The 12982-nt window shown below is 55.1% G+C and overlaps 1 protein-coding gene across 6 annotated transcripts in view; it reads right to left on the bottom strand.

Moving 5' to 3' along the window:
* Positions 1 to 12982, bottom strand: part of NPHP4 (nephrocystin 4) — a 110477-nt gene that overhangs the window by 55772 nt on the left and 41723 nt on the right. For 5 of the 6 annotated variants that reach the window (XM_047791230.1, XM_047791232.1, XM_047791231.1 and 2 more), the window contains one exon: positions 2767 to 2949. The exons of the other annotated variant lie outside the window; for it this stretch is intronic. In XM_047791230.1, the coding sequence (XP_047647186.1) occupies positions 2767 to 2949 (183 nt within the window). The remainder of the gene's footprint in view (positions 1 to 2766; positions 2950 to 12982) is intronic. 6 annotated transcript variants of the gene reach the window in all.

A 12982-nucleotide genomic window follows, 5' to 3' on the forward strand; every position in this document is an offset into this window, starting at 1 on the left:
GATGATGACATTGTAAGACTCTGAGGCTCATGTAAATCCTCGGGAGGACGTTGGTATTTCTGTTCAGTCAGGAATCAACCCAGCTGGGTTCAAGCCCCGGGTCCCGACCAGCCTCCTGGGGCTGTGGCGTCTCCATCGGTTCCGGTTTCAAAGCCTGAGCAGCACAACTGGGAGCTCTCCTGCCCCCAGTCCACCCGGTGGGCACCTCCATCCACAGCCCAGGTCTCAAAGTCTGTGACACGCTGCTGAGGGTCAGATCCAGGGACGGGAAGCTCGGGGTGGGCGGGGCATTTCTTGACAACTTCACGGGGTGCTTTTCAAGTTCCTCCCTCTCCAGCCAGACCTCCCGACTTCGTTGCAGCTCCCTGGGGCTCCCTTTCAATGCTCTGGCCAGACCCCAGTGCTGTGCCCCTCTGGCAACAGTACCTGAGGGGCAAGGCCAAGCCGCAGGGGGACAGAATGGGGTTTTAAGTTCTCACGTATCATTAGTGTAAGTCAATATGATTTCTAAAATTGATAAAACAAGAGATAGTAGTAGAAGCAGAATATTCAGAAAACGAAGTAAATACCATATGGCACAGCTAGGAGTTGAAAGTGGTTGCCCCTGGAGATATTTTTTTATTTGGCCACGCCTACCACATGCGGAAAGTCCCAGGCCAGGGATCGAATCCAAGCCACAACAGTGACAACGCTGAGTCCTTCACCACTAGGTCCCGCCAGGGAACTCCAATATTAATTCTTTGAAGATAATTATTTGCTCAAGGGAAGAGTTTAGGAGCTGTTTAAGAAAACAGAATCATAATACACTACTGACCTTCTCAGTAAATAACATTCAATAATCATACCATAAACCCCCAAATTTACTTAGTAATAAGTAATGGGGTGTTTGTATTTTTTATTTTTCTCTGATGAACATCTGCCACTCCCACTCAACTGCAAGGTCTATGGGATTAGAAATGTTTTCCTAGAGCAGACACAGGTGCTCAGTAAAAACTCGCGGCATGAATGAATAAGATAGAGAACCGACTGGTCCCAGGGCAGAGCCCAGGAGCCCCTAAGTGTCCACCCTCTGACTTGATGGATGCTGGCACTGCTGTGAGATAAGAAACACAGGAAGAAGCAGAGCAGAGCTTTAGAGAGCGGGAGAGGGAATCGAGGTTGTGACCAGTGGGAGCTTTTATTTCAGCTAATCCAACCTGTTTAGAGGAGCGAGCCTCGACTGGGGCGACTCTGACCCCAGGAGAGCCCATTCAGCCATGCCACGGATGCTCGGCTGTCATCACTGGGGCATGCTGCTGGCATTTAGGGAGTAGAGGCCAGGGCTGCTGCCGCATAGTGCTGAGGCTGAGAAACCTCCATGAGAAGCCACAGTCCTTGTGAAAAACAGTGGCATTTGATATATCTGTGTCATTAAGACAGTCAAACCTTCGCAACACTGATACTGCAATACCGTTTATGCACTGAGAGAGGGAAGGAAATCAAGTGCCAGGAGAGGCTGAAATGAAACAGAATAAGCATTTATCTATGTCCACGTACACACCAAGCAAGGAGGGAACGGGAGAGAAAATAGCAATGGCTTCAGGACTTCCAGTGGCTACTTTACGGTAAGGGCTCAAACCCGACCCTGCGGGAAGGCAGCCAACGTGGTCCCGTAATGAGGGACATTCCTTATGATCAGAAGATGTGCACAGTCAGCTGCTCCCGTGTCCCGTCCCCAAAGCACAATCCAATCTTCAATAATAACACCCAAAATAACATTTGTCGCCAGCATCAGCACACGGATGACATACTGAAATGACAGGTACGGTCCTTCCCGGAAGAAAAACGAGCCCATTGAGTCCTCAAAGGCCCCTGTCTGCACAGCTGATGAGAGGGGCATATTTCAGGAAATTAAGAATCAAACAACACCCCAGGCAGAGACTCTGCCACGACCCTCTTCGTGTCAGGAAGGACCTAGGACGTCGGGCAGAGCAGGGGTGTCACATGTGTCTGTGACCCGTGGACCTCTGCTCCCCACCTGGTGAGGCCACCAACTGGCCAGGGGAGGCCAGGGGATGAGACCCCCCACACACCCGCGTCCTGCCCCTCCTCATTCACTTTCTATGTTGGAGTTCAGCGTAAGCTTCATTTCAAAATGGATCTCTTTAAATCCTGCCATGGTCCCTGCCCCCTGGACACAGCTGGAGAGAGTGGCGGAGCAGAGGGCGTCAGTGATGAGCCGCAAAGACCAGCCAAGGCGACAATGATCACCCAGCTTCCAACCCAGCCTCGTGCACATGAGATCCAGGCTGCAGTGCACCAGACGGTTCAAGACGGCTTTTGAAAAGGACACTCAGCACAAGACATGAGTCTTGTGGCACCGAGTGTCACAAGCTCCCCGGTCACCTTGAGAGAGTGACACCTGAACAGGGACCTTATCAGACCCCAGGTAAACCAGCCTCGGAGTTCCCTGGTGGGCTAGCAGCTAAGGAGTAGGTGTTGTCACTGCTGTGGCTCAGGTTCGATCCCCGGCCAGGGAACACCCACATGCCTCCAGGGCGGCCAAAAAACCCCAAAAAACCAAGCCGGCCTCTGTGAGTTCACTGCGAGCTCACTGCCAACCGTGACCTGGCAGCCACACCTGTTTCCTGAGGGCATGTCCGTGAGGTGAAAAAACACTGCTCACGAAACGTCACCCACATCAGTCAGCTTCTGGTTTTGAAAATGCATGGACGCGCCAGGAGCTCATAGGAAATAACCACACGTACAGCGCCTCCACTGATTTACCTCTTCAGAGCTCATGCTGGCTGGGGGCACCTTATAGGCCAGGCGGTGCGCAGGGTTGGGCCGGATCCCACCCTGTAGAGGTAACATCACGCGCCCAGAGCTGGCCTCCAGCGAGGGGTTCCAGACGGCCCAGCGAACCGTGTGCATGCAGGCCAAGGTGGACAAGGCGGTAACCGACGCTGCCTAGAAGGGGAACAAGGCACACCAGTTGTGAGAAACTCCCAAACCCACGTGGTGGGGGGGCGGGGGGGATCACCAGCGCTCTCCCGGGAAAATTTCTCTAGAGATCAGGGTAGCAAGAAGCGGGGTCAGCAAAAGCAGGAGGATGTGGCACCCTATCAGCGGCTCAGAGGACACGGCGAGGCCAGCCTGGGGCTCTGAGACCCCGCTGGCCCCACCAGGACCCTCTCGAAGGCCCGCACTGTCCCAATGATGCCTCCTTTTCCCAAAGGATCTTCCTGCGGGTTTGTGAGCGCACTGCACCTTACCAGCATCTTCCCCAACCCAGGCACAAAACAACAGGACAGCGGGGAGACACTTTGTGACATCATGAAGAATACAGGCGGCTATTCAATTTAGGGTTACCAGCCCACACTTTCTCCCGTGGAGTTTCGCTCCCAGTGGTATGTCCTGTCTGTGTAACTTGTGTGTGATCAGGAATCGGTCAGGTGCAACGGCGCCTGCTGTTCATCCTTCACCGTCTCTGTCACTGGCCCAGTGAAAGGAACGAGGCGGCCAGAATGCCCCACAATTAGCCTCCACATTCAAGCAAAGCCGTTTGCACAACTCGGTGTCAGGGCTTGATTCAGTGATGTTTTTTTCGTTTTTTTGTTTTTTTCTTTTTCTCCTTTTAGAGCCGCACCTGCGGCATATGGAGGTTCCCAGGCCAGGGGTCTAACCGGAGCTGTAGCCACCAGCCTACACCACAGCCACAGCAATGCCAGATCCGAGCCATGTCTGCAACCTACACCGCAGCTCATGACAATGCCGCATCCTTAACCCACTGAGCGAGGCCAGGGATCAAACCCACAACCTCATGGTTCCTGGTGGGATTCGTTTCCGCTGCACCACGATGGGAACTCCCAGTGGTGTTTGACAAGAGACCACGTCCATCCACTAGTGCAAAAGAAATAAGAATAAAGCCAAACTCCGAGAAGGCAGCTGGAGAGACGTTGGCAGTAAGAAAAACCCCCACATCCTGGAACACACAAGCGAAGAACCAGGCCAGTAAGAAACCTGAAGTGCAGGACCCTCGGTGTCTGTCAAACACAAGACAGCGTGTGCCCTTCCCACTCCATCAGCCGGGAGAGAACAGAAAAGAGTCCTGAGCGGCCACAGTGTATCCGTGAAAAGTGGATTCTAAAGGCACCATTTTACAAAAATAAATTGTAAACGTGTTGGCAAAAGTGCCCACTGATGAAGGATTAACACCTAGACAACTTTTGTAAACCGTCATCTCCCACAAAATCCACAAGTTTATTACAGGATCAAAATGAAAAGAAAACATGTGCCCCCATTTACATACTACTTGGGCAACTCAAATGGGGCGACTCGGATGCCCAGCCTCCTTCCGCTCCTCTGGTCCTCAGTCTAACAGCTCCTCTGTGCGAAGCGGCCTCGGCGCCACGAATGCCCGCTCCCCGCACTTGGTTTCAGCAGCTCTAACAAGAAGTGAGTTGTGAGCAGCCCCTCATGGGACAGGGGGGCCTTGGGGACAATTCAGGGGCTCTGCACTCTCTCCCAACAGGCCAGGGACACATGCAGCAAGGGCCTCCCTAACCCACACTCCCGCCCCGACCCCAGCTCCGAGGAGAAGGCCAGGTGCATCCAAGCAAGCGGGCGGGCCAAGAGCAACTTTTGTCTGTAGGGCCGCACCCGCGGCATACGGAGGTTCCCAGGCTGGGGGTGGAATCAGAGCTACAGCTACCACCCTGCACCACAGCCATGGCAACACCAGATCCGAGCCACCTCTGTGACCTATGCGACAGCTTGGAGCAAAGCGGGATCCCCAACCCACTGAGCAAGGCCAGGGATCGAACCTGCATCCTCATGGAGGCTACAGCAGGTCCTTAACCTCCTGGGTCACTGTGGGAACTCCAAGAACAACTATTTCACTGCACGACGTGACAGTGATTCTAGGGGTTGGGATCAGATCCGTAACTTTATAATGTCTTATTCTGTCAAACTGGGTCTGATTTCATGCAAACTATAAAGAAAAGCAAAATACACTGAATTTCTCCCATTCAGATTTTAATCACTGTAGCAAACACTACACAAAAGACCAAAGGAATTATACTCCTGGATTACAAACCAGGTTGGCCATGGAACAGACGTTCACCAGGCCAGGGGCAAGCAGAAAACAGACACTTGGAGTTCCCTCTGTGGCACAAGGGGTTAAGAATCTGACTGCAGTGGCTCGGGTTTGATCCCCGACCCAAAAGGGATCAGCACAGTGGGTTAAAGGAACCATGGCTGCCGCAGCTCTGGTGGTCGCGGCTGCAAGTTCGAATTCAGTCTCTGGCCTGGGAACTCATGCCGCAGGTGTAGCCGTTAAAAAAAAAAAAGGAAAGAAAGCAAGCAGACACTTAACCCTTGGGAATGTGTGACCATCCAGGGCCCGTGGAGTGGGCTGGATGGCAGCCCCCAGAGACGTGTCCGCTCCCTGAGGTCATTCCGTGACCTTGTTTGGGAAGAGGGTCCACGCAGATGTGATAAGTTGTCACAAGACGACGAGAGACCTGGAGTAAACTGGGCCCTCAATGCATGACAGGTGTCCTTGCAAGAGCGGGATGGAGAGGGATCTGAGACGGGGACAGACGGAGACCCGGGGGCGGGGACATGGAGACGGAGGCCGGGGTTGGAGCCCCCAGTCGGGAACAAAACCCACAACAGCCAAGAGGCAGGAAGGCCCCTCCCCTAGAGCCTGGGGAGGGGACCAGGCGCCTCCCCCTCCGCCCCCGACACCTGATTCCGGCCCCAGCAGGACCGACTCTGGGCCCAGAGCTTCAAGAGAACAACGGTCGGTTGCTTCAAGCCAAGCAGTTTGTGTCAATTACTCAAGCCACCCCAGAAAACGAACGGGGTCCCTTTGGCCTCTGTCCTGAGACCAACTGAGAACTCCCTCGAGGCAGGTACACGCGTCGTGTCATTTCACGAGGCTGATTTTCCCCACGTCTTCAGGGAGGCCGTGTTCCCGTTGCTGGGGACCCAGGCCAGAGGCTGAGCACTCTCTGTGCTGACCTGGCACCACAGCCCAAGGCCCAGAGACACTGCAGAGGTGGCAGGGGACCATGGGGCAGGGGGAGGTCCCCTAGCCCTGAGGCCACCTCCAGAGACAGCCATGGCGGGTCGGGCCGTGCAGGAGTCCCAGTGAACACAAGTGAAGAAAGCAGACTACTGTGTCAGAACGTGTCCAAAAGTCCCCAACAGCACGTCCATCCCCGGGGTGGGGGGGAGCTGGGGGGCGGGTAAGACCCAGGGGGCAGGTTGAAGAACCACACAGAAGGTGGCTCAGCCCGGCAGGCACAGGCCTGTTCTGGGGTGCCCATCACTGGACCCACTCCTGTGACACAGGCACAAACACACACACACACACACACACACACACACACACCCTGCACAGCTTGTGAATGCCGACCACTGGGGCTGGGGGAGGGGGCGAGGCCCGACACGGGCACCACAGACCAAGCCGCATCCTCCACCTGCAGCCAAGCCGACCCGCACAAGCAGCTGGTGGCCATCAAGCCCGCCCCAGGAGCCCTCGGAGGACACTGGAGCTTGGCCACCACGGTGACCCTCACGAGGCCCGAGAGCCTGAACCCCACCCGAGGGGAAGAGCTGGGAGAGAGGCAGGCGGCCGGGGCCAGGGAGCGAGGCACCAGGGACCGCCAGGCAGAGCGAAGGCTCAGGAACCAGGAATCGTCAGCCCGAAGCCACCCTTCCAGGAACGCATGGCTTAAACACCAAAACCCGGTCCCAACGAGACACACCAAGGACCAGGCCACTCCTGCCAACTCCCTTCACACACACTCACGGTGGGGCCTGGACATGGCCCATGCAAAAGCATGGTGCTCGCCGGGCCGCATCTTCCTCTCACTCTACTGAGTAATTACCTTGAAACACGCCCATGAGCAGTGAAAAGCCACGGCTTGGGTTTTTAGAGAGGTCTGCAACCCAGTACAACTCTTCATACTGGCTCTGGGTTCCCAACGCTTCGATTCTCTTTGCAAAAAAGGGATCAGCTCCACAACGGCCGAGAGAAGCGACAGTGAACTTGTCACGGTTTGGAGCTGTGACGGGGAGGCGGACAGGCCTACAGCCCAAAGGCCAGAGCGTGGGCTCCCCAGGGCCTTTGCACCTGCGTCCTCTGGAGACGCGGCCCCTTGCCGGGCCTGTCTCCCTCCCCACATCCACCCCTAGGTCCTACAGAGCCTTGGCCAAGGGGCTCAGGCTGGGTGGCCTGCCATCCCTTCCCGTGGGGATCGGCTCCACTCCACGGGGCCACGACCTGTGCAGGTCACCAGGGACTCCAGGGCCTGCTGCAGCCACTCCTCCAGGGGAGGGTGTGCTGGGGCCTGGTCTTTCCAGGAGGGGTTCCTGGGGGTCTTGGGAGAAGGCAGCTCTCTTGCATTTGCGGTCACCACCCAGAAGAAGTAAGCCTGAGGCTGTCCACAGCCACCACCACCCCAACCCCACGGCACCAAGAAACCCTGAGCACAGCGGGCAAGCAGCGGGCAGCAGAGAGCAGGCAGGGCAGGGAGTGGATGGAGGGCAGGGGAGGGGACGCAGGGCAGGGAGGGGACACAGGGTGGAGAGGGGATGCAGGGTGGGGAGGGGACACAGGGGAGGGGAAGGGACACAGGGGAGGGGAGGGGGCGCAGGGGAGGGGAGGGGGTGCAGGGGAGGGGAGGGGACGCAGGGCAGGGGAGGGGACACAGGGCAAGGGAGTGGATGCAGGGCAGGGGAGGGGACGCAGGGCAAGGAGGGGACGCAGGGCGGGGAGGGGGCGCAGGGGAGGGGAGGGGGTGCAGGGGAGGGGAGGGGACGCAGGGCAGGGGAGGGGACACAGGGCAAGGGAGTGGATGCAGGGCAGGGGAGGGGACGCAGGGCAAGGAGGGGACGCAGGGCGGGGAGGGGGCGCAGGGCGGGGAGGGGACGCAGGGGAGGGAGGGGACACAGGGTGGGGAGGGGACGCAGGGGAGGGGAAGGGATGCAGGGCAGGGAGGGGACACAGGGTGGGGAGGGGACGCAGGGGAGGGGAAGTGGCGCAGGGGAGGGAGGGGACACAGGGAAGGAAGGGGACACAGGGGAAGGGCCTCTACCCCAGCCCTGCAGAGGCTGTGCAGGGACGCAAGGCACCAGACCTGAGGAAAAAGTCGACCAGCCGGACTTAAAGCCAAAGACGCTGGGGACCGCGGGTAAAGAGGACGCCCACGGCCCCGCTTACTTCTGTGATGACGCCAAAACAGAGTGTGATTTAAAAACAGTGCAGCAGTTCCCATCCTGGCGCAGAGGAAATGAATCCAAGTGGGAACCATGAGGTTGCGGGTTTGATCCCTGGCCTCGCTCTGTGAGTTAAGGATCCGGCGTTGCCGTGAGCTGTGGTGTAGGTCACAGACGCAGCTCAGATCCTGCGTGGCTGTGTCTCTGGTGTAGGCGGGCGGCTACAGCTCCAATTGGACCCCTAGCCTGGGAACTTCCATATGCCGCAGGAGCGGCTCAAGAAAGGGCAAAAAAAAAAAAGACAAAAAATAAAAAAATAAAATAAATAGGTAAGTAAATAAATAAAAGCCATGTTGTGTTACAAATGAACCTGTCTGCAAACAGGTACAGACTCACAAACACAGAAAACAGACTGGTGGCTGCTGAGGGGGAGGGCGTGGCAGGGACGGGAGTTTGGGATTAGTAGGTGCAAACTACTGCATTTAGCACGGATAAGCACTGAGGTCCTGCTGTGCAGCACAGGGAACTCTATCCAGTCTCTCAAGAGAGACCATGATGGACTAGGAGAAAGGAGATAGGTATATACACATGTATACTATGACTGGGTCACTTTGCTGTACAGCAAAAATTGATACCACACTGTAACTCAACCATAACTTTTATAAAAAATAAAAATAAAACTGGAAAAAATTAACATGTATTTGTATTAAGCTCTGATTTAAATTAACTAGATCTTTACCTCCTAGAGATATGGGATAGGGTTATTTTGCTGTTTGACTCCCCCCAAAAAGGACTGTTTTGACCCCTGGCAGCCCCGTAGGGATCTGCACTTATTCTGACAAAAAATGCAGCAAAAGCCACTGGGTCTGGTTATTTGTACAGCCGCCTTCATTCCATCTCACTCCCTACGTTCTAAGGAGTCTGCTTAATCCGCTTTAGTCAATCACCAAACATCTGCAGAGGCCTCGCTTGCAAAACTCACAGCATTTCAAAACGGGCCGTCTGTTGAGGGTGCACTGTCCCCACGGACTCAAATTTCTGAAGAGGAAGTTGTCTGGATCAGAACAGTTGACTCCAAGACAAATCCCAAAGGCTTACATGGCTAAGAAAAGATGCAAACATTTCACAACAGATTACAACCCAGGGGTGTGCCTTCTCGAAACTGTTTCAAGTTTGTTTCCAAAGCATTTTAGGACCAAAGAAAACCTCTCAGACTCAAGAGGCCGGGTGTAAACTGCCTCCCTCGGAACTGGATAAACACTGGAAGGTACAGCCTCACAGAGGGACCCGGAGACTGAGCTGCCAGCTCCTGGTCGGAAGGAAGCAGGTGCAAGTCAGGCCGTGGCCAGAAGCCTGGCCCATGTGGTTCTGCCAGCGCCAGGGATACAGACGCAGGATGGAAGGATGGAAGGCGGGCCGGGCCATCCCAAGGGCAGATGGTGAAGAAACAATGCTGCCCTAGCTCAGGCCCAGAACCTGGCCCAGGACCCACATTCTGGAGAAGAGCACATTTTGGGGGGACTTCACTTATTTAGAGGTGACGATGGGGTTGCTGGGATGTTTTACCCACTGTTCACAGAGGAAATGATGGGGGGGGGGATTTGCTCTAAAATAACCTGGGAGCGATGGGTCAGAAAGGAAAAGCAGAGGCAAGGCTGGGCAGGAGCTGGTGACTTTGGGGACTGGGGGTGGGGACATTCTCCGGGTTCATCACACATTCCCTCCATTTCTTTTTCTTTTTTTTAGGGGTCATACCTGCAGCATATGGGGGATCCCAGGCCAAGGGTAGAATCGGAGCTGCAGCTGCCGGCCTACACCACAGCCACAGCAACCCAGACCTGAGCCACATCTGTGACCTACACCGTAGCTCACAGCAGGGCCAGATCCTTAACCCACTGAGCGAGGCCAGGGATGGAACCCTCATCCTCACAGAGATGCAGCCCCTTAACCCACTGAGCCACAATGGGTACAGGGATCCCTCTCTTTTTATATTTGAAATTCTTCTTAATAAAAAGAGCTTTTTAAAAAACACAATGTGCACGCCAAAATAGTATTCAGTAATAAAAACAGGTGCAATTACGACTGGAATTTGCTTCAAAATGAATCAAAATGGACAAAACAAGACGGTCCAGGAAGGGGGTAAGTGCGGAGGCCCCCAGGACTCACTTTACCACCCAGGCTGCTTCTGTTCATGCTTGGAAAGTCCACCATACAGGGTTTTTTATAAGCAAAGAAAAGGGGGCGTTCCCTGGTGCCTCAGGAGTTAATATCCCCCTGCTGTGGCTCAGGTCACTGCTACGCGCAGGTTCAAACCCTGGCCCAGGAAGGTCCCCTTGCTGCAGACAGGCCAAAAAACAAAAGAAAAAGAGAAAAGGAAGAAAGGAATCTGCAGGCTGGACGCAGCTGAAGACACGCCCAACAGTGGACCCTGAAGCGAAGCAGGAGCTGGCAGGCTGTGGCCGGTCCCACCCAAGGTCAAGCCGTGACCTGGCCCCAGGCCCTGGGTGGGGGGCACACCCCTCCTGGGGGCGGGAAAGAGAGCCCCCAGTGTGAGTGCTGTCTCCCCCCCACATCTAAGTCTGGACGTGATGGGAAAGCCTGATTCAGATACCCTTCTCCCTGCACCCCCCCCCCCACCGGCCCCATGCTTAACCCGACTTCCCTGTTTCACACGGCAAGTAATTTGCGCAGAAAGTCATTTCATCCATCGGAACAGTTCCTCTCCAGATCACACCAAGAAAAGTACACTTGATGACAGGAAAATGGAATCCAATATTCCGTGTTAAGATAAACCTTCACATCAAAAAGAACTGATGAGCTATTACCTGCTGCATTCCAAGAGCTTCACAGGCAACAGCGTGCGGCCGGCCCGCCTGCCAGGGGCTGGGCGGCTCAACGAAGAGTTAAAAAATAATAATCAAGTGTCAGGTAAGACCTGCCAGGCTCAGCATAGAGACCTCACCATCGTCAGCAAACTATATATAATTAACATTCTTGCGAGAACATGATTTAAATGCAAATGAGTGGAGAGCTAGGTGGTGCCCCCCCCAAGGTGCACAGCCCGCTGCTCCTCCCACGTGCTCCCTCCCGCCCTCCTCCCAGCCCACCTGAGCCCATCCCCACAAGGGCTCCCCCCGAAGCCCCGCCCCTCCAGGTGAAGTCCCACCCCCGGCCCCTCACAGCCAAGCATCCGGGCGCACGGTGGTATTTGAGCTGAAATTTCTGGGAACAAAGAAAAGCAGCCGAGAACCACAGCTTCCTGAGAACAATGGTGACCACGTGTTTGGCCACAATCAGAACACCTGCCTCCAGGTCTGTTCACGTGATTAGGATGCTGACTGACGCAACGAGGTGTGGACAGAGGAGAGGTCCCCCAAGAGGAGATCTGGGACGAACACAGCCGCTGGGCCGGCCCCCCATTCTCCCTCCCGAGGTCCCCCAAGACCCCTCGCAGGCCCCTGTCAGCTGCACAGTGACACATTCAGAATGAAGGCCACGGAAGGCGTCTTGTTGGCCTTTTTTTAGGTTCTAGTTTACGTGTTAAATTGTTATTTGCGGGAGTTCCTGCCGTGGTGCAGTGGGTTAAGAATCCAACTGCAGGAGTTCCCGTCATGGCACAGTGGTTAACGAATCCGACTAGGAACCATGAGGTGGCGGGTTCGGTCCCTGCCCTTGCTCAGTGGGTTAACGATCCGGCGTTGCCGTGAGCTGTGGTGTAGGTTGCAGATGTGGCTCGGATCCCGCGTTGCTGTGGCTCTGGCATAGGCTGGTGGCTACAGCTCCGATTCAACCCCTAGCCTGGGAACCTCCATATGCCGCGGGAGTGGCCCAAGAAATAGCAACAACAACAACAACAACAACAAAGACAAAAGACAAAAAAAAAAAAGTATCCAACTGCAGCAGCTTGGGTTGCTGTGGAGGCCCAGGTTTGATGCCCTGCCCAGCATAGTGGGTTAAAGGATCCAGCGTTGCCACAGCTGCGGCTGGGATTCAATCCCTAGCCCGGGAACTTCTGTATGCCAAGGATGTGGCCGTAAAAAAAAGAGAATAGCATGATTTGGATTCTCCCAAGAATCTGCATTGACGATGTAAACGACATCTCGGTTACACTTCTTCCCACTGAATCCTTACTCGTGGTTGTGATGCAGGCCCGGTGTCCACTGCACCAGAACATTCGCCTCTCCTGCAGATTCACACTTCACCACACTTAACATCAGTTAAAAAATACATTAAAATGGCCTCAGAGTTCCCGTCGTGGCGCAGTGGTTAACGAATCCGACTAGGAACCATGAGGTTGCGGGTTCGATCCCTGCCCTTGCTCAGTGGGTTAAGGATCTGGCGTTGCCGTGAGCTGTGGTGTAGGTTGCAGACGTGGCTTGGATCCCCCGTTGCTGTGGCTCTGGTGTAGGCCGGTGGCTACAGCTCCGATTAGACCCCTAGCCTGGGAACCTCCATGTGCCATGGGAGCGGCCCTAGAAAAGGCAAAAAGACAAAAAAAAAAAGGCCTCATTTTTCAAAATAGTTATTGGTCCAATCATTACGAATTAGCGCAGTCATGACGGGTGCTGCCTTTAGAACTGTTTATGGCATCTGCCAGCAGAGCGGTGCAAACCATCCGTGTACAGAAATGGGTTACGACGAAGCCAACACTGGGAAGAAGGGCCTCCTAGAGTCACACCCCACGCTCGTTGTCTATACCGGGAATAATAATGACACTGCTCTTGACAGAGACAACATTCACAGCGACCTCGTCAGTTCACAGTGCGTGGAGCCC

The sequence above is a fragment of the Phacochoerus africanus genome, chromosome 8 (genome assembly GCF_016906955.1).
Source record: "Phacochoerus africanus isolate WHEZ1 chromosome 8, ROS_Pafr_v1, whole genome shotgun sequence".
NCBI lineage: Eukaryota > Metazoa > Chordata > Mammalia > Artiodactyla > Suidae > Phacochoerus > Phacochoerus africanus.